This window comes from Ciconia boyciana, chromosome 10, assembly GCF_034638445.1.
Source record: "Ciconia boyciana chromosome 10, ASM3463844v1, whole genome shotgun sequence".
In the NCBI taxonomy this organism is placed as follows: domain Eukaryota; kingdom Metazoa; phylum Chordata; class Aves; order Ciconiiformes; family Ciconiidae; genus Ciconia; species Ciconia boyciana.
This window is the reverse complement of record NC_132943.1, coordinates 42,070,498-42,092,959: the sequence shown is the minus strand read 5'-3', so window position 1 is coordinate 42,092,959 and position 22,462 is coordinate 42,070,498. Positions and strand designations below refer to the sequence as shown.

Here is a 22,462-nt window from a genome sequence, read left to right as displayed (position 1 = left end):
AAAAAATAACAAGTTTCATGCATAGAGATTCAAAAGGTTCTTGAATGAGACAGGCGGTTTGTGGTTTGAGTATCCTCTGTTGGAATGCTCGTATGCAGTATGAAAATGTTGCGTGGAAAGTTAATGGTACCGGATGTCGGGGCAGTTATGTCATGGAGAAAACCTGCCTTACTCTCGCTTCGATTGTAAGGTCGATACTCTGGACTTGTGCCCATAACTATCGACAACTTTGTACTATCTTTTTTACTCTGGCAAGTTGCGATCTTCCACTTGAATTATAACTATGCTCAATAATTATTGGCTGAATCGCTAATTCATAAAAGAGGAATTGATGCACACAACAGCGAGCGCTACTTCTGCGCAGCCATATATTGTGTGCCGCAGCTTCTGGTGCAGGTAGGATCGTGCATAATACGAGATACTGACTTGCTGGGTGATTAATAGCAAGAAACCAGTACGGGATCACGAATCTCCCAGTTTAATGATTTCCGTTGTACGTTTGTTGTTTCCCTCGTGCATGGATTGGAATATTCTGGTTTGTAACAAAATGGAGGGCTGTAGCAGACAGGTAGCTTGTGCACTGTGGCTACGAATATTTGTTATGTCATGGCTTTTCTGTCAAAACAAGTTTCTTTAGTTCTCAAATTGGGTGTCAGGCACTGAAAATTGTCAAGATCGGAAGATGAGTGCTCTGTACTGTAAAGATCGTATTTCCACTGAACTTGAGGGAAGATTGGAGCTAAAGAACAAGCCAGGCACTGTCTTAAATGGGATAATGTCAAAGAAGTAAAGCTACAAGTTTAATCTGCTTTAAAATGTCAAGAGTTAACTTTTTGGGGCATTCTTAAGTTTGCAGTTGAAATCCCTTTGGCTGGCCCTTTTTTTTGACTCCAAATTAGTGGTGAGAATCCCAGAATGTGACGGTTCAATCCCCAGAAGCAAACCCAGCTAAATTCAGCTGCTATCACCTCCTTTCTCTAGGTCTTATTCATGTCCCTTATCTGTTAGCAATTTATCAGAGCTGTAACATAACATGAAACACATGTTAGCTTGCTTAGAGACCATTTCCCATCCACACTATGAAAAATTATTGAATGTGGGAGAGATTTACGATGTGCTAGGCAGTCAAAACCTGTCTTGAGCTTGCCCAAACGTGCATCATCTCAGTACCTTGGCTGCCTCCATGTAAGGCAGTATAAACTGGACTTCACAATACAGTTGCATGATTTTTTTGTAATAAGGTGACTATCCGGAGCAATATTGTAGTCAAGGTACATTTGTGTAGTGAGGTCCCTGAACTGAATGTGGTTTCCTTTACTACTGTCTTCTTCTGGGACACGATCCATCTGAAATTAGTGGCATGAAGGGAGTCTGTTTTCCTTGATATGGTGATCAATAGGGACACTCATGCTAGGAGCCGCTGGTAGAAGAAACCTTTGAGAGTCCTAACTCGAAGTGTTTGGTGTCATTCTGAATGGTCCACAACCTTTTTTCCACATAATCTTTAGACTGAACCTAAACAGCCCTTCTGCTTATGAGTCGTCACATCCAGACACCATGGTACCCATAAAAGTGTATTAAACCACATGATATCTGTGACAAAACCACAAGAAAAAAGATTATACTTCTGGGAACAAAAGTCCTCCTACCAGCCAAGCCTGAAGGATGTGGACCAACTACCATCTTTCTTGCAGTAATTGATTCACATTATTAAGTTTTAATTTGGAGCATTTCTTCCTAGTCGATGCTGAGCTATTGCAGACTTCAAGGTGATTCAAATCTGAAAACAACCTTGCATGCTTGAAAGTAAGCCATGGTCTAATAAGATAGGTTTTTCATTACAAGCTTTGACTCTCGGCACATGGGGTCCTCAATGAATTTGTCAGACTTTGGGAGGGTCTGTCTGTCACCACTTGACAGACTAGACGTGCAAAACTGTGGATGCTTCTACAATTTCTCTCATGATCTGTAAGCACAAAAGTGGAATTTGATAGTGACAAAACTCAACTCTCTAGACGTGGTTCTGTTTATGGAGAGGCCCTGAAGTGTACTATTTAAGAGTATGGAAACTGGATAGGAATAACAGAAATACAGAATCCTTGTGTAAAAAGAAAAGCTTAAAATAGAAAGTGTGTATTGAAATGGATCTTATGCTTCCTACAGTGAAAAAAACCCTTGGGATGAACTCAGTGCATGCTAAACAACTCATGAAGAAAGGCTAATTGCTGTAGAACAGTATTTTAAACCCTTCTCCCAACTTCCACTTTTATCTGATCTGTGGGGTAGCCTGCGTCAGTATTACCTAACCTTTCTGGAATTGAAAATTTAGGCAATACTGAAATTAATGGAAAATTGATATCTGGGTTACGAATTGAGGTTAAAGTCAGTTCTAAGGATAAGCAGAAAATAAGCATGGATTTTAAACAGTAGTAATCAACAGGATCACTTGAAATACTTGCCAAATCTTGAAGCGTAGTCAGGCCTAGGAATCAGAATAATTTTTTGGTAGACTTTGCAGAAAGGTTTAACATTAGCGTCGAAGGGACGGTTGGTGGTTCCCACCAGCAGCACCCTGTCCTGTGCTTTCAAAGCCTTAAGGAATTTGGGGAGGATCTTTTCCAGTCGTTTTGGGTTCATCTTCAGTGTGCGCATGTAAATACAAGGAGGAAAGAGCTGTTACCGATGCTGACGGTTTAGAGTTAATGAGGTGAAGTTGTAGACATGCTATGTACAACAGGATTTTGTGCTTTTTTTTTTTAGTAGTCTAGATGCATTTAGTATAAGCAGACTAGATGCTCAACCTAAGTAGGAAGCCTCTGTCTTCTGAAAGTAAGGTAAACGCTTGATTTCTGCTTGTGTATTTGTGGGTTTGTGCTAGTGCCTTTCACTATTGAATTCGCTGGTCCTGTAACTGAAAAGCAGGAAGGAAACAACTCATTTAAAGAAGGAAATCCTGAATTCCAGTTCAAGGAGAAATATTGCTTGGACCCACGTACCTGGTGAACCTTAACAGGCAGAAAAATTGCCGCGGTATGCAACCTGGTGTGGAATCCTCCTAGCTGTTGGAGGTTATGATCTACCAGCTCCTACCCATGGTTTAAATGTGAAAAATGCACTCCCTAATTTTTGCTGTGATTTCCAGCTTGCTGAGGCTCTAACCTGAGAACACAGGCTCTTTGAACTCAGGATTCATTGCTTTGCAATAATTTACTCTTTGACTTTATAACAAATATTTAACTATTATTTACAGAACAGATGAGTATTGAGCAAAACATGTTATTGGGTAGTTAGGTTTGATAATGTTCAAGTGAATATTGGTTGGAGAAGCTTAATCAAATTGCTGTGGTGTCACTCTACCGTTAATAAAGCTGTAAGCGAATAACTGGGTTAGGATAGCGTATCAGAGAAGTCTAATGACTTGGAAGCCTCTTCACAGAAATGATTGAGGCTTAACATCCAAGCCACGAACACTCACTTGAAAACTTTACTCTCTAGATCACCTTGTGACTTTTTTTTTTTAAACTATATAGCAGGCAGCTCCCTGAGAAACTTGAGCTTCAATTTCAGATCAGACTTCCTTAATGTCAATAAGGAAGGAACTATGTCCTGCAAACCTTCTCAGTTGGAAGGCAATAATATACAGCTGTGAATCTACATTGAACGTACAATCTTTGCGATCCAGTTTTTCTGTTGTCTGCAGTAGCAGCTGACAGAAAGGAGACAAAGCTCTGTTCTTTGCAGTGAATGGTACAGAGGAGGGGAAATTGGGAAATCAATAAGAAATCCGCAAAGTCTTGGGGTAGAGTCACACAGTTATTTTCTAGCTAAACTTGTCTTAACTACAGTACATCTGTGTTCTCATTCTTTTTATTCTCATGGTCATACTATGCATCTTCTTAAGTTTGCCAATTGCTTAATTATGCTCATGAGTTGAGCATGTCTTTGCACTAGGGCTTAGGTCCCCCTTTGGAGCATAGACATGTTGCTTGCAGGATGATACATCCAGCTCATGTTTTTGCTCTTGGATGAGCTATCCCTATGGCCATCACACAATGCCAGCTGCCATCTTTTCACCTCTTCCTTGTTGTGCCTATGCACCCAATGCTCCCAGGAGAGCGGGATGCCTGCACGTGCTCCCAAAGGATGTGACCTGTAAGCACAGTAGCTCTGCCCTGGGGCAAAGGAAAAATCTTGGTTTTTTTCTCTTGTTCAGAAAAAAGGATGTTGCTCTGTCCATGCTCAAACAGTATGTTTACTGTCTGAGGACACGACTTCATATCATGAGCTCTTACCCAAACTTTGCCATTCCCTTGTTGGGAAGCTTTTGGTAATGAGCTTGACTTCTCTGATGATTAAACAAGCTGCTGTTGCATATCTACCGTGGAAGTTTTAGCCACCCTTGCCACCTTTTTTGCTTTGTCAGGGAAATCTGGTCAAAGCAATGACCAAAATGTGGTTTTTACTCTGTTTTTTAATACGTTTTATGCTGACTAAATGAATCCCCATGACTTGGATATCTGCTGCTGCTCACAGGCTTCAAGCTTTCCTCTTCTTCATGTGTACTGGAAGGAAGTACAAACGTTCTGTAAGATGTTTTGAAACCTCAATATTGCTAGAAAAGTGAGAATTATCAAATTGTTTTGGGTTTGGAGATGGGTGAGTGGAGGAATCCCTTCTCACTGAAGAAGGGATAGAAGATAATGGACTGATAGAAGATAGTAGTTGCTTCAAGTGAGACATGGTGTTTTCTGGGCTTGCAGTATGTGTCTTCTGCTGGGAAAACTGACTCTATTAGGAGATGTAGAGAATTGTTAGAACAATTGTCTGACTCCTATTTAACCTCTTACTTGTGAAAATAAGTCCTAATTTATCCCTTGCATTTAGAACATCCTTTTTTTGGGTGGCAAATTATATTCATGGATTCCCACTGATCTAGAGTTGGTTACAACAAGTGTTCATTGCTCAGCTTGTAGGAATCTTAACTTTAAATGATTGTACCAGTACCAGAGACCAAGCTAAACACTCCACTCTCAAGTTAAGCCTACTAAGCCAGACTGGCATTTGTGTCAGCAGCTCCTGTTATGCTTGTGAAACTAATGTGTGTCCATAGCACGCACATTTACGAGGTATGTCCTGAAAGCTAATAATACCTCCTCCACTTTGAAAGAAATGTGTCAGTAGCAAGAAGGGCTGTTGAAGAGGCAAGCTATGATTTCAGCCATCATGTGGACCTGAGCTGGCAAAAAGTGGGGTGAATTGTGAAGGTGACCCCTATTTGTTTAACTATGAGTGGCTGAACTGCTTGCACATCATCCTTGGCAACTGGGTTACCATAACATAGTTGATATTTGACTGCTTTGCCTCTTTTAGGGGGGTTGAGAGAGATTACTTTTCTAGTGGGTATTTGAAGAATTTAAGGCTTCTTTTTACCAGGTCCTCAGTCACGGTGCCAGAAATGTCACGCTGGGATGAGCAAAGTGACTTCCACTCACTTTGGCTTCTTCTGAGGGCTGAGCTTGGCTTACCTTCTCCAAAATTCTAGTGCTCTTAAGGAAGGCTTCCCAGACTGCCAGTTACCGCTGCCTGTCCCTCCTGTTTCATGCTCCCTCTGGCTCCAAATACTGGTTATGCTGTCAACTATTTTGGACGTGAGTGATTTCAAGCCTGGAGCCATGCACTCCCGCCAAGAACATGAGACCTTTTGTTAAATACCCGCAGATCTATGGATGCGATTGCAGGGATAGAAGTGATACCCCTGACGCTGAGGCGGGCGTGGGGAGAAATTTTTCCTTATCGGTTGCCATCAAAGCAGACAAAGATCGTGAGTACTCCAGGCAATCTTTGGCCCCTAGCCCTGATTTTAATCCCCATCTGCACTTGCTGTCAAGGTTCGAACCCAAGAGCAAGGTTCCCTTTCGGCGTGGGGACCACTAGAGGGCATCAATCACTGCACACCCATCAGCTCATACAGCCCTCACAGCAGCGACAGCCTCACCAAGGTGATGCTTCATCGCTCTTCCAAAATACAGGCTTGTGTCCATCCCACAGTCCAAATGCACAGGACTCATCTTAAGAAATAAAAAAGGTTTAATTTTTCACATGGTGCTGTAAAAGTAAAATATTTTGCAAGCAGCAGGAATCTAATCAGGATTTCGGGTGAATTGCTCTGTGCTGCGGTGGTTGAGTTGCTGTGCCTATTGGGCAGTGTTTTAATTTTCTTTCTAGTGGGGAAGCTACACAAGAGAGGAAGGAATGGAAGCAATGGCAATAGGGCTCCTGGGAGCCCAAAGAAAATAATCTGTAAACATAACTATTTAACATAGGCTCTTCGTTTTCACAGTGGAAATTTATCCTTGTTACTTTATTGTTCACTTTGGCTCCATCCAATTTCTCAAATTAATAGAGCTGAACAACTTAAGCTCATCTTAACTTTTAGTTTCTTGCCTCATATTTTGAAATTCTCCATTATTCTCTTCTACTTTTCAGTGCACTGATGAGCAGTGACTGGACTATTTTTAAATAAAGCAAGTGTAGGTGTGTAGGAGAGAAATGTGACCTCTTGGGGGCTCTTAAGAAGTCACAAGACTCTCTTAAAATAAAAAAATGTTAGTGAGACAAGCTATTATCAAGCAAGCTTTGGCAGGTCTGGTCATACTGGTATGCGCTAAGCTGAGAAATACACTTGCTCCTTTGTGTTGGCTGTAATGTAACAGGAGAAATTATCTGTGCTGAAATAAGAAAGGAGCAACTCACCTCTTCTTCAGCCTTCGGTACTGTTTTAGAAAATATTTTTTCTGTGTCTCCAATCCACACAACTGAAGGCTGCAATTGCTTAGCCACCTAAGAAAAAACGGGGAAGAGAAGGCAAGAAGTTGATTAAAATGGCTACGATTTCATACCTGGGTGCATATAGTTATGCTTCTGAATCCATATTTCAGCAGTTAAAATTAGCCTGGTTTATTTTTTCCAGAAATGTTCAGCACTCATGGATAGCACTGGCTCTGCTCGGCAGTCGTGGCAAAACCATTTCTAGTTAAGACTCTAACATTAAGAACCCAACCCAAATGGGATCATTTTGACTGCTATGCTTATGTTGCATTTCTCAACCCAAATTCAATTGCAGTTCTGCAAAAGGAAGCCTGGACTTGGACTTCAAGGGCAAACGACAGGCCACCAGCAGCTTCAGGCTGGCTGCCCTGCCCGTAGGATCCCTCCCTGGCTTTCCGAGGGCAATACAGATGGGGAGACAGGCAAGACATGGCTATTGCATGAGAAACGAGGGTACTCATCTTCACGCAAAATAGGCTGATATGCAGTCTTCTGGCTTACAAAATAGCTTTTAATTTGCTGTTAGCCCAAGAATTAAAATGGAACCTGTTAAATTTGAAGGAGGGGTCTATACAAATGGGCTTTCCGGCTCCGAAGTCGGAGGCACTATACCTCTGGTTCACAGCAGGATGGCAGCAATGCTACAGGCTTTTTCACATCTTGCACTCTCCCTATTGCTATAGAAACGCCAGTGGTTTAGACATTCTGCTGCCAAATTTTAATCACTTTCCAGTGGCTCTCAGAGCTGTGCTAGTTTGCTCAGCCACAAAAGTGATGGCTCAGAGTCAATGGGTAACAAGAGAGAGAGACAGCATTCTTCTGTCCTGCTCCCCCCCCCGCCTCCCAGCTGAAACTGCTGCTTCCAGGAAGGAAGCTTACAAAATCAATAGGATGTATACATCATAAGCTCAGTGTCTGATTGACAGCCAGTGCAGGAGGAATTAAGTCGTGAACATCTTTCTTCAAAGCACCACAGTTCATTTTTATGGATGCATTTCAAAAGCGCTAAGCGTGTGTGTGTCTGTAGAGTAAAAATGCATTGAAGACAGGGGAAAAGAATAGTAGATGAGGGCTGTTAAACTTGTTTGCTCTGCTGTGCTGCTGATGGGGTGAAGTGGAAATAATGCCGTCTTCGGCACGTGACGCTTTATTTGCAGTAACTTGTCGGCCCTAGACTATGTCTAGGGGTACCTCCAAGTTCAGAACAGTTTCATTGAGGAAAACTGAGCTTTTTCCTTTGTTGGAAGGCAGGAACTCAAATGTTTAGCATTCATAATGAGGATTTAAAAAAACCCCCATCATATCATGAAAGATAATATGAAAATCCTGTAGAAACTCCTGTGTGGACCTAGGCAGTTGTGTGAATGTTTATCTGCGTGTTTAACTTCTCAGTCCAGCAGTGTATGGAGTATACAAGCTGGAATGAAATGACAAATTAAAATTGTACGGCAATAATATCTGCCATTTGAAGGCCAGATGCTTTTTTACCTTATCTCCTATTTATCTGTTTTCAGAGGTATGTTTGGCATATTCCTAAGCCTGCACACAGGTACAAGGCTGCAAGGTAACATTTGAGAGGGCAAGCTTGTGGCTTTCATTGAACTGAGCTGTGCAGCAGCCTTAGGCTCGGGGTTTTTCTGCTGAGTATCCTGCTAGTCAAGGGCTCAGACACCTGCAGAAAATGCAAGTCAGTCCTACTGATTTGCACTTGCAGGCGAATTCGGTTAGCTCCTGGCTGTCTGCAAACAGGTTGGGAGACAAGTGGTGAAAGAAGAGTAATGTGGTAGCATGATTGTATAGCAGAGATGGGATAACTGACATTCTTTGTAAAATTAAGACTGGGAAAGAAAAATAAAGGTGTAGTTTAAGTTGCTAAAAGAAACCTACAGCTTCTTAAAGAACTGCATTTGTGTTTTGTGCACCCACTATGAAATCTATCGTGACATGTGGAAACTCTTACTCGGAGACCCTTACCGAACTCGGCACCGCTAATGAATGGATTATCAGCTGGGGCTTTCTGATGTTTCTGATGGTGACTTTTACCTTCTGAAACATAGGATAACAACTATTTTTTTGCTTCCGCCCTGTGCGTGCCTGGAGAGGATGTCAGGAGGGAGATGAGGCAGCGGGAGACCGTTCTGCTTGGGGCCTGCCTCTTCTCCCGAGCAAAGGCTGGGCTGGTGGCGTGCTGTCTACCCAGGTTTACAGACCGTATGCATGCCTTACCACCCCGACAGACTCTGTCACGGTGGGATCTGCTGTTGCTGTGGTGCTTTCTCCCCACTTCGCTTGTGTTTATCACCAAAGAAGTGCTGTGCGTTCGCTTCGTAAGGAGAACGGCCTTCTGGTATTTCCGCTTTGCAAGGTAACGCAGCTGTATGAAGCCTGGGGAGCAGCGTAGCTGTTCTGCAGTATATTCTCCGTACCTGTGTGTCTGATGCTGCAGTGCAATGTGACGGGGAATAAGGGTGGGGGAGGTTACAGAGGCTATAAAAGCTGTTGGCAATGGTTGAACTCTGCTTGTGTACTTCAAAAGGAACCATGTTTTGTCCCTTCAGTGGGGCCACTGCATTTGGGAATGCGCAGATCTTCCCCATTTGGCTCAGAGACAGGGTCTGTGGTTAGCTGCCCTCTAAAATGGAGCCTTAAGTTTTTAATCAGGCTACAGTTTCATTTTAACGCTTAAGGAAGAGTGCTCAGTGTTTTCACACCTGTAGTTGTCTTTTTTTTTTTTTTGGTACCCTTTATTTCCCCACATAGTAAGTAGAAATACAATGAATAAGCTCAGTTCTGCCTGTTTCTAAGAGCTACTTTCCTGTGCTTTCTGTTCTGAGGTAACGATCTAAATGTATAAAGTGGCCTCCATATATTATTCTGGTGTTGACACACATTAATATGACCAAATTCAACACACAAACATTCTTTTTTTTTTTCTTTTTAAAGACAGATCAGACACCCAGAATCCATCGACATCTAATTTAAATTGTTGGCAGATACCTAGCAGACTGTATGTCCCCCATGAAAGTGCTTCATTTGAATTATCCATGGACAGTTTGAATCCATGGATAATTAAATGCACTGTACATAATTAATTTGTAATTGAAATTTTATTAGCTTTGCTGCATTCAACAACTTGTCGGAGCTGCCAGCAGATGGCTCCTTAACCCTTCTAATACCGCAGCCGCCTGCGCTGCCACCGCGCTCTCCTGGGTCACAGAGGCTTGATTTGCTCTTCAGGAAAACCATGATGAAAAAAAGCCTTCTCGTCCTGCTGTCTACCAACATTTAGCAAAGCTCGAACAGCATTTTTGAAAGCCTTGGGTTAAACTTTTCAAACCTGAGAGCCAGAGTGTAACAGTTAAATTGCTACGCTTGAAAATACAGAAGCTTGATTCTTGCAGGGCACACGTGCGCAAGGCTCCTCCAAACGTGAAAGCTTTGATGGAATTTTTTTTAAAAGGCCCAAGACTAAGATTTTCTGGAAGCTCAAATTGTTGCTGAAAACTGCTCAATCCTCTGTAGTTTATATTCACAGAAATGCTTCAAAGCAGCTACAGCAGCAAGATGCTGAAACCTGTGATTAGACCTTATCTGTGGGAGCCTCACCAGGCAAATATTCCAGCGCTACAGTGATGATGCCACTGTATTCTGGTTTGTTAGAAAATAACAATAAATACTGTCTTCTAACAGGATGCATTCCATTTTTTTGACATTAGAGTAACGCAGTGTAAAGCTGCTCTGGCACAGAAATAACACTGTGTATTTGAGCACTGGTGATATTTAACATTTCAAGGGTCTAGGCTTCTAGCAGGCTGCACTGCACCAAGATAAAAGAATTGCTCTGGGATGCCTGGAAGAAAGGCTGATTGTACCGTTCCCGATTTTCAACTGTAGTGGAAAAGTCTTGTGTGGCATGGAAATGCTGAATACAGAGACTTCTGTCAATGTACTGGGGTAAACTGTACCTGGTTCTTCAGGCCGCCAGAAAAATGACCCATTTGAAGGGACAATACAGCAGTGGTTACAAATAAACGAACCCGGTTCAGTGGAAAAAAACCCCTGATAACAGACTTCAAAATTATGTTGCCTTTAAATGCTGGCATTATATCATTTAATCTTAAACTCCATCGTATTCTTTTTTGGTATAACATTTTTGTAGTCACCTCTGACTTGCTAAATAGTATAACCAAATAGCCTGATACGAGACCCCAACAGTGATGGTGTTGAAATATTCCTGCAGCTTGCCGCTCTGTAAAACTCCTTGTTCAGTAGAGACGGCTGCACAGCGCACGCTGAGCTGTTGATACACGTACACGGCTTCTCTGCTGGTATTTCCTCCTGGCCACCTCTTTCCCAACCTTTTAGCCTGGTCAGTGTTGCACTAATAACATCTTCCCATGTGTGGCTTTTCGTACAATGCGCTTTCTGTGTGCTGCTGCGGCCCCGGTAAAGGACCCGAGAGGGGTTGTCTCACTCTGGTAGTGATTAACCTGATGGCTGCCTTATGGTTGCTAATAGAAGGCCAGCGCTTGTCACTTTTATTGCCTTGGAGTTAAGCCTTATGAACTACCTGCATTTTTACACCTCTGTGTTGCAGTCACACATTCTACGCTCTCTCCTCGATCCTCTCTGGATTGGTTTTTGCTTCTATGCAAGCTTCACCATCCTTCTTTGCATCTTTTATATAAGCTGTTGCACTGCAGCAGTGTTTTGTGCCTTGATGGGAACACGGGAGAGCCAAGCCACTGGTTGATACAAGCTGGCAGAGAGCTCCGCTGAGTTCAGGCTGGCTCAAGACATGGAAAAAGTGGCTTAATTGACGTATTCCAGCATGTTCTGGTTCACGCTTGAAGGATGAGTTTTGTTTCGGGGACTGCTGGGAAGCGCTTCTATATTAGAGACAGATCCTCTCTTTTCACTCTGAAGCAGAGCTGACCTGGCAGGCTTTGCTGTGTCTTTATGGAGAACACAAGTGCTCGGGCTTGGTGTTTGCAGCTTCTTTCAATAGTTTTCCTATTCAATATTAATCTTCCTTACATTCCCTTTGAATAGGCAGATTGAAATGTTGGTGTTTTCCTGTTCTGGTATGAGAAGTCATTTCCTCCGTGTGACATTTAAAGTGCCTGCTTTGAGTAACACACAGCCCCTCTTTTGGATCAGGGCTGGTATGTCTCTTGCAGGTCTCCTCCCCAAAATAAGGGAGGGGAAAAAAAGAATTTGGCTCTTGCATCTGAAACAAATTAAAGTTTCATTTCTTCCAATGTTATTCACTTGTTTAGGGTGTCTCCCACGAAACAACTGCCAGCAGCCAACACTCAGCTATGGACGGAAAGTTTCCTAATGGTCATTTTATGCTCTCCAGAGTTTCCTTTCATTACAGAAACTCCGTTGTTTGCAGACGTGATAGGTAATTGAAAGTGCAAGGTTACTTCACCTTTATCACAGAGCACCATTAATTCTTATTTGCTAAATCTTGGTATTTAACAACGGTTACATGGATCACGAGATAACAGAAAAAGAACTGTCATGTTTCCTGTCATTCACTTACAACTGTAAGTGGAAGGTTTGTCTTCTGCTTGACTAACTCTATATAACGGCACTTCTGGAAAGCTGGAGTAGGAAGCTTGCTTGACAGCAGTCACGGTTGCTGTTTGCAAAAAAGTGACCAGAAGCGTCTGATTATGGGGACACGGTGAATCTTTTGGTGATCAACTGCACGCAAGGCACTTTAACAAGGTGTACTACGGTGTGTCAGGTAGTCGACCGAGAGCTGTGGATATTAAATACTACATGTCGGCTGCAGGACACCATTTGCTTTCATGGCCTGTATGTGCCACTCTATTGTAGTCTTACAATAATTCAAATGTGTTTACACCAGAATTTTTTTACCATGGTGAAAAATAAACTTTTTTGGACAAATACCAGTGTTCAGCTTCCTCCTGTCAAGAAATTTGTTTGCAATGCGTGTTGCCCTTGCGTTTGCTTCAGCTTGGGTAACAGTAGATTCCTGCAAATTGGGTTATAAAAGATTCCTTATCCTTTGGTTCCTTGTGAAGCTGTTTTCCTAACATATAAACAATTTCCCTTGTTGCAACCTGTGTCTGTTGGCTCTTGTCCTATTGCTGTGCACCTCTGGGAAAAGTCTGGCTCTGTTCTCTGTACCGGGCTTGTCATGCCTGTCTTGTAACAGGGTAGTCCCATACTGGACACATGTGCTGGTTTTGGCTGGGATAGAGTTAATTTTCTTAATAGTAGCTAGTATGTTTTGGATTTGTGCTGAAAACAGTGTTGATAACACAGGGATGTTTTAGTTATTGCTAAGTAGTGCTTATACTGAATCAAGGACTCTTCAGCTCCCCATGCTCTGCCAGGCGCACAAGGAGCTGGGAGGGGGCACAGCCAGGACAGCTGACCCACACTGGCCAAAGGGCTATTCCACACCATACGGCGTCATGCTCGGTATATAAAGCTGGGGGAGAAGAAGGAAGGGGGACGTTCGGAGTGATGGCGTTTGTCTGCCCAAGTCACCGCTACGTGTGATGGAGCCCTGCTTTCCTGGGGATGGCTGAACACCTGCCTGCCCATGGGAAGGAGTGAAGGAATTCCTTGCTTTGCTTTGCTTGCGTACGTGGCTTTTGCTTTCCCTATTAAACTGTCTTTATCTCAACCCACGAGTTTTCTCACTTTTACCCTTCCGATTCTCTCCCCCATCCCACCGGGGGGGAGCAAGCGAGCGGCTGCGTGGGGCTTGGTTGCCGGCTGGGGTTAAACCACAACAACACAGTATCCAGTTGTGGTCTCATAAGTACCAAATAGAGGGGAATAATTAATTGCTTTAAGTGGCTGGCTGTATTCTTGCTGATATAGGCCAGTATGTGACTGACTCTTTGCCTCCTGGACATGCTGTTGACTCGTGTTCAACTTGCTGTCCTTAAGAACCCCCAGCCCTTTCCTGCAAAGCTGCTGTCTAGTCAGTGGGCTACAGCCTGGAGCTCTTTGTGCTGTTGCACGGAGCTACTCCATCCTAGGTGCAGGATGATGATACTGGACGGGAGTATTGCATGTTGTAAAGAAGCTGCAACTGATGGCAGGATAAATGGAGTAGCTGGCTGTGGCAGGGACTTAAGAGTCCCCAGAGACAGGGAAAATGTCGCATTTGGCCTCGTCAAGACCAAAGAAAGAGGGATTGTAACTGCAGAGGTGAAAGCCTGCGTGGATAGAGGGTTGCTTCCAGCCTGGCTCTGAGAACCTACAGAATCTGAGTCGAAATCATCAGCAGATTGGACAAATCAGTGACTCTGCCATGGGGACAGAAGGGGGCAGGGAGAGAGTGAAACAACCGAAGGAACTGGGAATTGAACTGGAATACAGTTGATCTGAATGCTGCTAAGACAGGCCGGTGCTATGTCAATATGAGTTTGCAGAGAAATGAGCCCTTGAAAAGAGCTGTGCTGTGCTGTGCTGTTTGCTCTGCTGTTAGAGGAGCAGAGTGCGAAGCAGTACTGCTGCTGCAGTTGGAACAAGTCACCTTTTGATAAGCAAGTGCCTGGACAGCCCTTATTCCATGTGATTGACTGCCAGCGAGGTCCACCCCGGTAACTCGTGGAGGTTCACTGAAGTGTCATTGCTTCTTTTGTAAGAGCTACAGTACAGAAGTAAGTTTGGACCGCTCCCCATAGTTTTGGGGGAGGTGTTGGATAATGTTTCCATTTAAGTAATGTGGAGGGCTTTTATATACCTATATCTAGACTTATGTACATATATACATACTGTGTGTATAGATATACACACACTTTATGTATGTTCCAGTTATCATATATATTATATATATGCATGCACACAGAAAACCTTAGTATCTTCAGCTGGAACCTTCCATAGGAGTAAAATAGCTGCCCTCCTTTCTCCTGTGTTTAAAGGCCTTGTGCTCTAGCAGGGGCGAGATGATGGGAAGGACGGCGTGTGTGCTGTGCCTGCAGCCAGACACGTGCTTTGCTGTTGGTGAGGGCAGAGAAATGAAGTGGAGAAGGGTGAGATGTGCAGAGCGGAGGGTGGAGGGGGAGTATGAGCTCAGCCTAATGGCACTAGCTCGTGTTGGGGAGCGCTAGTCCTAGTGTTAGCGGTCCGGACCAAAGGTGTGTGATCACAGCACCGTCGCTTTTCCTTTGGCACTGCTCTGACCAGCAAGAAGTGTGGGGTCCTTGGGGATTGCTTTGCTTTTAACTGTGAAACCTGTCTTTTCTGGGGATGGAGGCACCTGTCACAAAACCTGCTATAATACTGGATTTAATAAAATACATCTGATAAATCCCAGGGAAAGCCAATTTGAATTCAGTCTTTTAGTAGGCCTCTGGCACTGGAAAAATATTGTATTTGACTTTTTCTAGTGTATGGCTGTGTTTTTTTCTTTCTAAGAGTATTTTGTCTGGAAATGTTTACCAGCTTCCTTCCTTAGCAGAAATGCTGAGGACTTAAAATGTGGAAGAAATCCTGCCAGGATAGTGTCTTTTTTTCTGAAGAGGATTTGGGATATGTTCTTCACAGTTCATATGCCTTCTTTCATTTCCAGACTTCTCATACATTTCTGTTAATGTAATCCTGAACTAGGATTCCCTCTTTTGAAAAGCTTGCTGATAGGTAAACAGAGAGCAGTATAGGGGAGAGCTGTTTTACAGCAACAGTCCCAGAGAGGAAATTTTTGACCACCCCCAGTCTAGTATTTGATTAAATGCTGCATGGCAAGCATTCCTGACTGATGTGCATATAAAGAGAGAACAGAATTTTATCTATGATGCTTTTCATATTCAAGGTAACACAAAGCTTGCAAAAATGTTAATGGGAAAAATATGGCTGCTACGAGTGATTTCTCAAGGGGCATGAAAGCCTTTACAGCGGTGCGCGCACTGGCTGTCACCGAGTGGCTTTGAAAACTTGAAAGCAGGGAGGGAATTTCAAATGGGGTTGGCAGTCCTTTGGACCTTGGGCAGCTTTGCTCTCCTATGACTGGTGAGTATGTTCCTCTCTATGGCGGAACTACAATGCAATTCCCTATTTCTTCCACAAAAGACGTGATGAACTGAACTGAACCAAATCTGCAGAGAAGTACACAAAACACAGTACCTTGAGAACCATGTGAAGCATCATTTGCAGGCCACTTTTGCCTGGATATTTCCCAGCAATGTTGGAAGCAGATAAGTTGAAGAGGTTGGCTCCTGTTTCTGTGCAGATGGCATGGACCAACATTTTCTTTCCAACACCAGCGGGTCCAGCTAGTAACAAGGCTTTCACCAAAGGAGCCTTCTCGTGGACTGTTTGGGAACCTGTCAAAAGTCATACGGCACTATTATTGCTTTCATTTAAGTCTGCCGTAAAGGTAATGGGATGATTCTTCCTTTTTTCTTTACTGTAAATAATTTATAATGTGAATTCATTGTTTCCTTAACATGGCACAAGTGCTCTTGCGTTCAATTCTGTATAACCAGAGCCGTGACCGTAGCACATCCGAGCTAACATCCCTGTTTGTAGCAAAACTCAACCACCCTTATTTGTACCTTCTGACGGGCAAGCTTCAGCTCTAAATCTATGTGAGCTAACAGAACGGTAATTCATTGGTAAATATTTGAGGATGGACACAAGATAAGAGTACTGCAATGGAACTGCTATGTGTACAGACAAGCCTGGTGCTCTGCACAGGGACAACTGCCTTCCCTCAGCTGTCAGGCGGTAGAGCCAGAGCTGTACCTGCGGCTTCAAGCTTTGCGCTTGTTGTCAGAGCAGGTCCTCACCTTCTGCAATTGGACAAGGGCGTAGGTTCATGTTGCGCGTAGGACTAGCGGAATTCCTTCCTCCTCCTGTCTGAAATGACACCTTCCAGCTTCCCCGTCTTTAGAGAAAACAAACTAGTGGGACTATCTGTTGGAGCTGTGTTTGTCAGTGATTCTGAAACCAGATGTTACCACGTGTTCTATTTTCTCTCCTTTAACTTCTGCATGCACCTCCCTTTTTTGGGTAATTTTCTCTCTCAAATGTTATTGCTGTTCAGTGAGCATTGGAGACTCTGACTGTTTGTCACTTTAGGCGAGCTCTGCTCCAAAATCCTTCGCTGCTGTTAGCCCCTCCGCGTGCCTGCTGAGCGTAGTGTTAGCTTATCTGCAGAGGAGCCAATGTTATTCCCCAGTCTGGAACGTGGCAGTTGCATGTTCCAGAGCAGAGATGAGAGATCTGCTAGGAGGAGGATGATCTTTTTCTGTTCCCTTCGTTTTATTTGGGTGAGCAAATGCAAATACCAGGGTTGCTATGCTTCATTCGCTCTGCCGGCAGTGATGACTGCTCCGCATTTCTAAATCTGTCTCTATGGCTGCTCCAGGTAAATTCATTCTGGGCTGTAAGAAATATGCTCCGTCACCTGGGAAAGCCTAGCAGAAATGCCTGCGTCGTGAAAACAGAACCACAGAGATTTAGGTGGCTGATGGTGATAGAACTTGTCTTCCTGGCAGCTCTGTCACTGTATGAATTAGGTACAGGTGAACCTCCAGAGACAGAAGTAGCAGGAAATGTCAAATGCTTTATCCATACCCACTGGTACCCCAGTAACATCACTGCCTCGATGCCTAAAAACATCCTGTGTCAGCAGTGGTGGCTGTTACAAAGTCAGATTTGAAAATCTATGTGAGCATCCCCTACTTCTGAAGGTCTTTGAGACTGGTGCCTATAGCCTCGGGGGGGAAACCAGCCCCAAAAGTGACGGGCTGTGGGGGGAGCCTATGGCTTAGCCTGGAAAAGTTCTCCGGGTTGAGGGGGACAGCTAGGTAAGAATGGTAGCTAAAAACAAATCCAATCAGGCTGCCTATCTGTGTCCTAATGGTTTAATGTCCCAAATAAATGACAATGAACTGAGTGCTAAGATGAATGCCATTATTTCAGCACCGGGCAGGATGTAGTGAAGTTGTCAGCCACCCAGGCTTTATTAATATTTCGTCGTTCCATACAAATCTATTACTATTACACGTAGATTTATTACTAGGGGAGCAGCAGACTCCTCTGTGGTTAAAGATGAAGTATCTCTTCCACTATTATTTCTCCTTTCACTGCTTATAATTTTCTCAATGCCATTTAAGCTGGAGCTTTCCTTGCCATCAGGTGACTATTTTGAGGAAAAACTTCCACTTCTACACATACACAATTACACAATGATTAACTAGTTCTGAGACCAATTAAGTAAAATGTCATCCATAACATATCACCCAGAAGGTGAAACCATTCCTGTGCCTTTTTTTTTTCGGCTCATGCAAGTCTTTTTTTTTAACTCAGAGGCATTTTTCAAACTGCTGTTGCAAATACATTCTGTTTGTGTAACTAGCCCAGGTTCTCTTCTCCCTAGATTTTTAGCCAATTGTATAAACGGCAGAAAATTTATGGGTTCTCTTTCCTCTTGCATTGGGGGTGTCCTGGGGCTTGATTTCGCTAGATTAGATGGTGTTAAAACATAACCTTGGAGGAGTTATATGTGAAATACCATATTGCAGTCAGTGCAGACAGGGATAACTGCTGAGCTCTCTCAGCTGATTGCGGTCAAACTTGCAGCCAAGCCCTGAGGGTTTACCCAAAACCAGCTGAGAGTGTTTTAGATGGTAAGGGCCCCAGCTAGGTCGAAGGCAGGGGTGCTGCTAGCATCCTGTTTGTTAACCTGACGCTTCAGATGGAGCTGTAGGGCAGAAGGAGCGCTCTTCTCTTCCTGGAACCCAAACGAAGCAGGCTTGTGCACTATCGCACCGAGCTTTCTACAACACGTCGAGCCCGCTTTGGGGACAGGGGGAGCCAGGAAATGCCCGAGGAGAGCCCCAGAGCGTGTATGTACAGAGTGGCCCGAGCACCGGCCTCTCCGGAAGGCGTGCAAAGGGGAGGGAAAAGCAGAAGCTCTGTGTCATCTCTGCTCCATTTGCCAGAATGGGAGGCAGGGAAATGTCAGCTATTTTGCCCTATAAAGGGGATGAGCAGACGATGACACAGCCTGGGGGAGGATATGCCTAGTTAAAATGTCCCTGAAATCCAACCAGGAACGGAACAGGATGCAAGCAAAGTATGAGTAGAAGCCCTTTGAGACAGGCACTTCTTGCAATCACTAGAGTTTGGCTTAATGCCATTCCCAAGTAAAATATGGGATAGATTTTATATTTAAAAGCAAACAACCTGACCCGGCAAAGCCTTGTTAGATATTGGCTAACTCTGGCATTAAAACTGCAAGGGCATTTAAAAAGTGTTCTCTCTGATGTACAAAATGTATTCAGACTAATTCCTTAAATGATTGCATTGTTTAGTACTGAGTAACATTAGCCAGCTTGTAAAAGGTAAATTGCAACCTTAGCCCTTCCCTTAACTTGATTAATTTTGATCACTGGAGCTTGTTTTAGCTATTATCTTTCCCAAGTGACTTCCTTTTATGTGCTGCCATTCACAAACTGTTAACATGCAAACAGAGATGGTATGGAAATGCAATACCTGACAATAGCATGTGCAAGCTCCTTTATGCACTATTAAAATGATATGGTCTTCACTCAGAAGGCTTAATTGAAAAACAATTATACTGCAAAATGCTTTAGATTACGATTAATCAAGCCCTGTCAAAGCCAGTAAAAATGCATGTTACTGACAGGAAGCAAAGCCATTGTGTTCTGCCCTCCAGTAATTTTTGCTGCGCTCTTACCTAATGGCAATATTCCATACAGTGCTATTAGCTGTCTGACATCTGCGAGCGAGGGCATTGGCTCTACATCTACCTGACGAAGTGCGGTCCCCAGATAGCTGTACTCGCCTGCAGGGAGGAAGCACGGGCTTAATAAACGTGACACTGCATTGTTATAAAATGCATAACTCAAGTAATGAAAAACTACCATAGCACGCCAATATAACGTGCTCTCAGCAAACCCAGTACCGTCAAGGGACAGGGACTCAAACAGGGCAATATCGTTGTGGAATGTGGCCCTGAGAAATCTGAAAGGTGAACTGCAAAGGAAAATGAAGTTAAACACGCTGTGGACTTTCCCTTCCAGACTGTGGAAGGTGTTCAGCAGAGCAGTCGGTCTCAAGTAACCTTTTAAAGAAACTTTGTGGAGAAGAATCATTAGTAGCACCATAAATCACACTGCTGGCAAAGGATTTCTAGATCTGGGATTTTGCAGAGCTGGAATCCCAGTGAACCACGCTCTATCAAAAGGATTTCAAAAAGGGAGAAAAGAGATTTTAACAAGCATTTCCCCTGGCTGCATCACATCTCAGCTTCTCACTATGTTAGACATTTAAGTGTGTCACCTAATTTGGTGGGGCTCTTCGCTTTGCAGTTTGCCACTTTTGTTCAAAAAAACCCTCCACAAAACAACCTAAGAAAGCTAAAAATCCCTGACGTGAACTGAAACGATCCAGTCTTGCCTCGGCTCTTGTTACAGAGCCATAATCACATTGCGTGCCCCGTCAAAGTCCCTATACAAGACATGTTAGAGAACAAAGATCCAGAAGGATGGGCCGCAAGCAAGAAAACTAGTTGTGACAATGTAGTAAATTATTTTTCAGCATAAAATACATGTTGTTATGGTGAATATTATTGAAAAATAATAGTGTATTATGTTTTATTGGAGGTAAAAAGGGTGAGCACTAGAGCTCTCTGGAGCAGAGGTAAATTAGCAATGGTTAAGAGAGAAAGTGGAGTTGTAATTTGGGGGCAAAAAGGCAGACAAGGCCTGGTGCAACTGCCCCCTCCCCTCTGAAGAATAAAATTCATTTCAGGTTTTATCTTTTATTTAAGGAGAAATCAAAAGAACTGGATAGGAATTAATCTTCACAGATTTAATTAGAAGGCATCAAAGGGTTTAATTGCAACTGAACATAAATCACAGTGGATATTCTCTGACTAATTTAGATAAGGTCACCAAGAAAATTAGTTCAGTGATGTCAGTTTGTCATGGGGGGGGACATTTTGGTGCCTTTACTTGCTGTGTAGTGCAATTCCACTCTTTGTCCCTTCCCAGGAACTGGGAGTGAGTGACCTTCCTTAGACTTCAGCCCTGTAAGAGTGGAGCAGATGAGGACTTATTTTTCTGCGGGCTTTGACTGTGTCCTTGGAACCTTAAAGGGGGAGGTTTTTCGGCATTTAAAAAAATCCCAAAGTTAGGTCCAAATCCTAGGCCAATTTTAAATGCCTTCTGTATCTTGTTCTGGCAGCTGAAGAAAGCATGACTGAGTTTCAAGCGGGAAAGAGCTGGCTTTGACAGTCCGGGCCACCTCCTTGCTGCCTGGTCTGCATGGGCCAGCATCTGTGCTGGGACACGTGGGGGACGTGGCATGTGTGTAGGCAGCCAGGTGAATATCGCTAGACTCTGCACTTTTGTGCCCAACTTCTGCTGCTGCTGGGAAGTGAATGTTCCCAGCGTAATTTGGAGCAGCCCTTGTGTTGCTCTATGCTGCAGAGGAGCCAAGGCTTCAAACCTCAGGGTCAAGGGAAGATGGCCCAAAGCAATCTCAGCCCGCTTCCAAGTTTGATGTTACCAGCTGTTAATTATTATCCGCTGGCTAAGATGTGCTTTCAAAACATCTGCGGTAGGGAATGTTTGTGGGAGAAAAGTGACCTTGACGGTACTGGTTGGGTGAAGGAAGGAGTAATGAAAATCTTCCATTACTTTGCCATCTTTAATGAGCATAAAATGGATGGATTACTTGTTAATTCAGCCTTCAACAGAGTGGGCAAAGACTCTGAAGGCAGGAATTGGCTCTTCTAAGAGTTTATATAAACACGGCATTTGGAGGTGATGTATGAGAATCCAGCTTTTCTGGCTCAGATACGTACTATACTACCAGCCAGCGGCATTGTGGCTTCTGGATGTCTGCAAATTCAAATAATGGTGGCTTTTGAAACAGCTGAACTTTGGGTTTTTTTGCTGCGAAGGTTGCTGTGGCTTCACGTACGTCACCAAATGCTTTTGGAGATGGTGTCAGACCCCTGTGCAGCCTGCAAGCGGGGTTGGTTTTGCTCTGTGTAGAGCATGGGCAAGCGTGTCTGACTGCACCTGCAGGTAATGAAAACTGGGCAAGAGGACTATGAAATGCAGAACTAGGCAGAGACCCGTCTTACTCAAATCGAGGGCTAGATATGCCTCAAAGCACTGCTCAAAGTTCAGGGGCAGTCAGGGAGGCGGAGGTAAGGGGGCGAGCCTTCTCTGCTGAATGAACAAATGGTGAAGGTATGGTTTTTTGCTGTTCTCTGGGAAATATTCTGGATGGATTATGATTCCTAGTCTGATAGACTTGCACTGTCTTGCCAATGCCTGGCCAGCGCTCCTTAAAGGATGTCCTGGTTCCACCTCAGAGTGGCTTGTGACACCCAACAACATTCAAAGCTTCCAGGTGTTAGTGCTTGGAGCTAAGCACCAGCTCTACAAAACAGGTCCTGGTTTCAGCAGCAGAAGTGAAAGGTCCTAAGCACCCTGCAGAAACAGACTTGATTTGCATACATGGCTTTAGATATTAAAGTTGGAAAGTCCTGAAAGTGTAATTACTCTTGAAGTCATTCTTGACTGGAAATAGGGGTCAGTGAACATTGAATGGCTGGAGGTTTGGTTAGACTAAAAACCGTATTAGCTGTAAAATG

The 22,462-nt window shown here is 43.7% G+C and overlaps 1 protein-coding gene across 1 annotated transcript in view; it reads right to left on the bottom strand.

Annotated features, from left to right (window-relative positions):
- IQCA1 (IQ motif containing with AAA domain 1) overlaps positions 1–22,462 on the bottom strand; it is a 110,077-nt gene that overhangs the window by 5,591 nt on the left and 82,024 nt on the right. Inside the window, exons 14-17 of the mRNA XM_072875236.1 lie at positions 19,529–19,636; positions 15,946–16,145; positions 6,754–6,840; positions 2,460–2,637 (exon numbers count right to left, since the gene is read on the bottom strand). Of these exons, the coding sequence (XP_072731337.1) occupies positions 2,460–2,637; positions 6,754–6,840; positions 15,946–16,145; positions 19,529–19,636 (573 nt within the window). The remainder of the gene's footprint in view (positions 1–2,459; positions 2,638–6,753; positions 6,841–15,945; positions 16,146–19,528; positions 19,637–22,462) is intronic.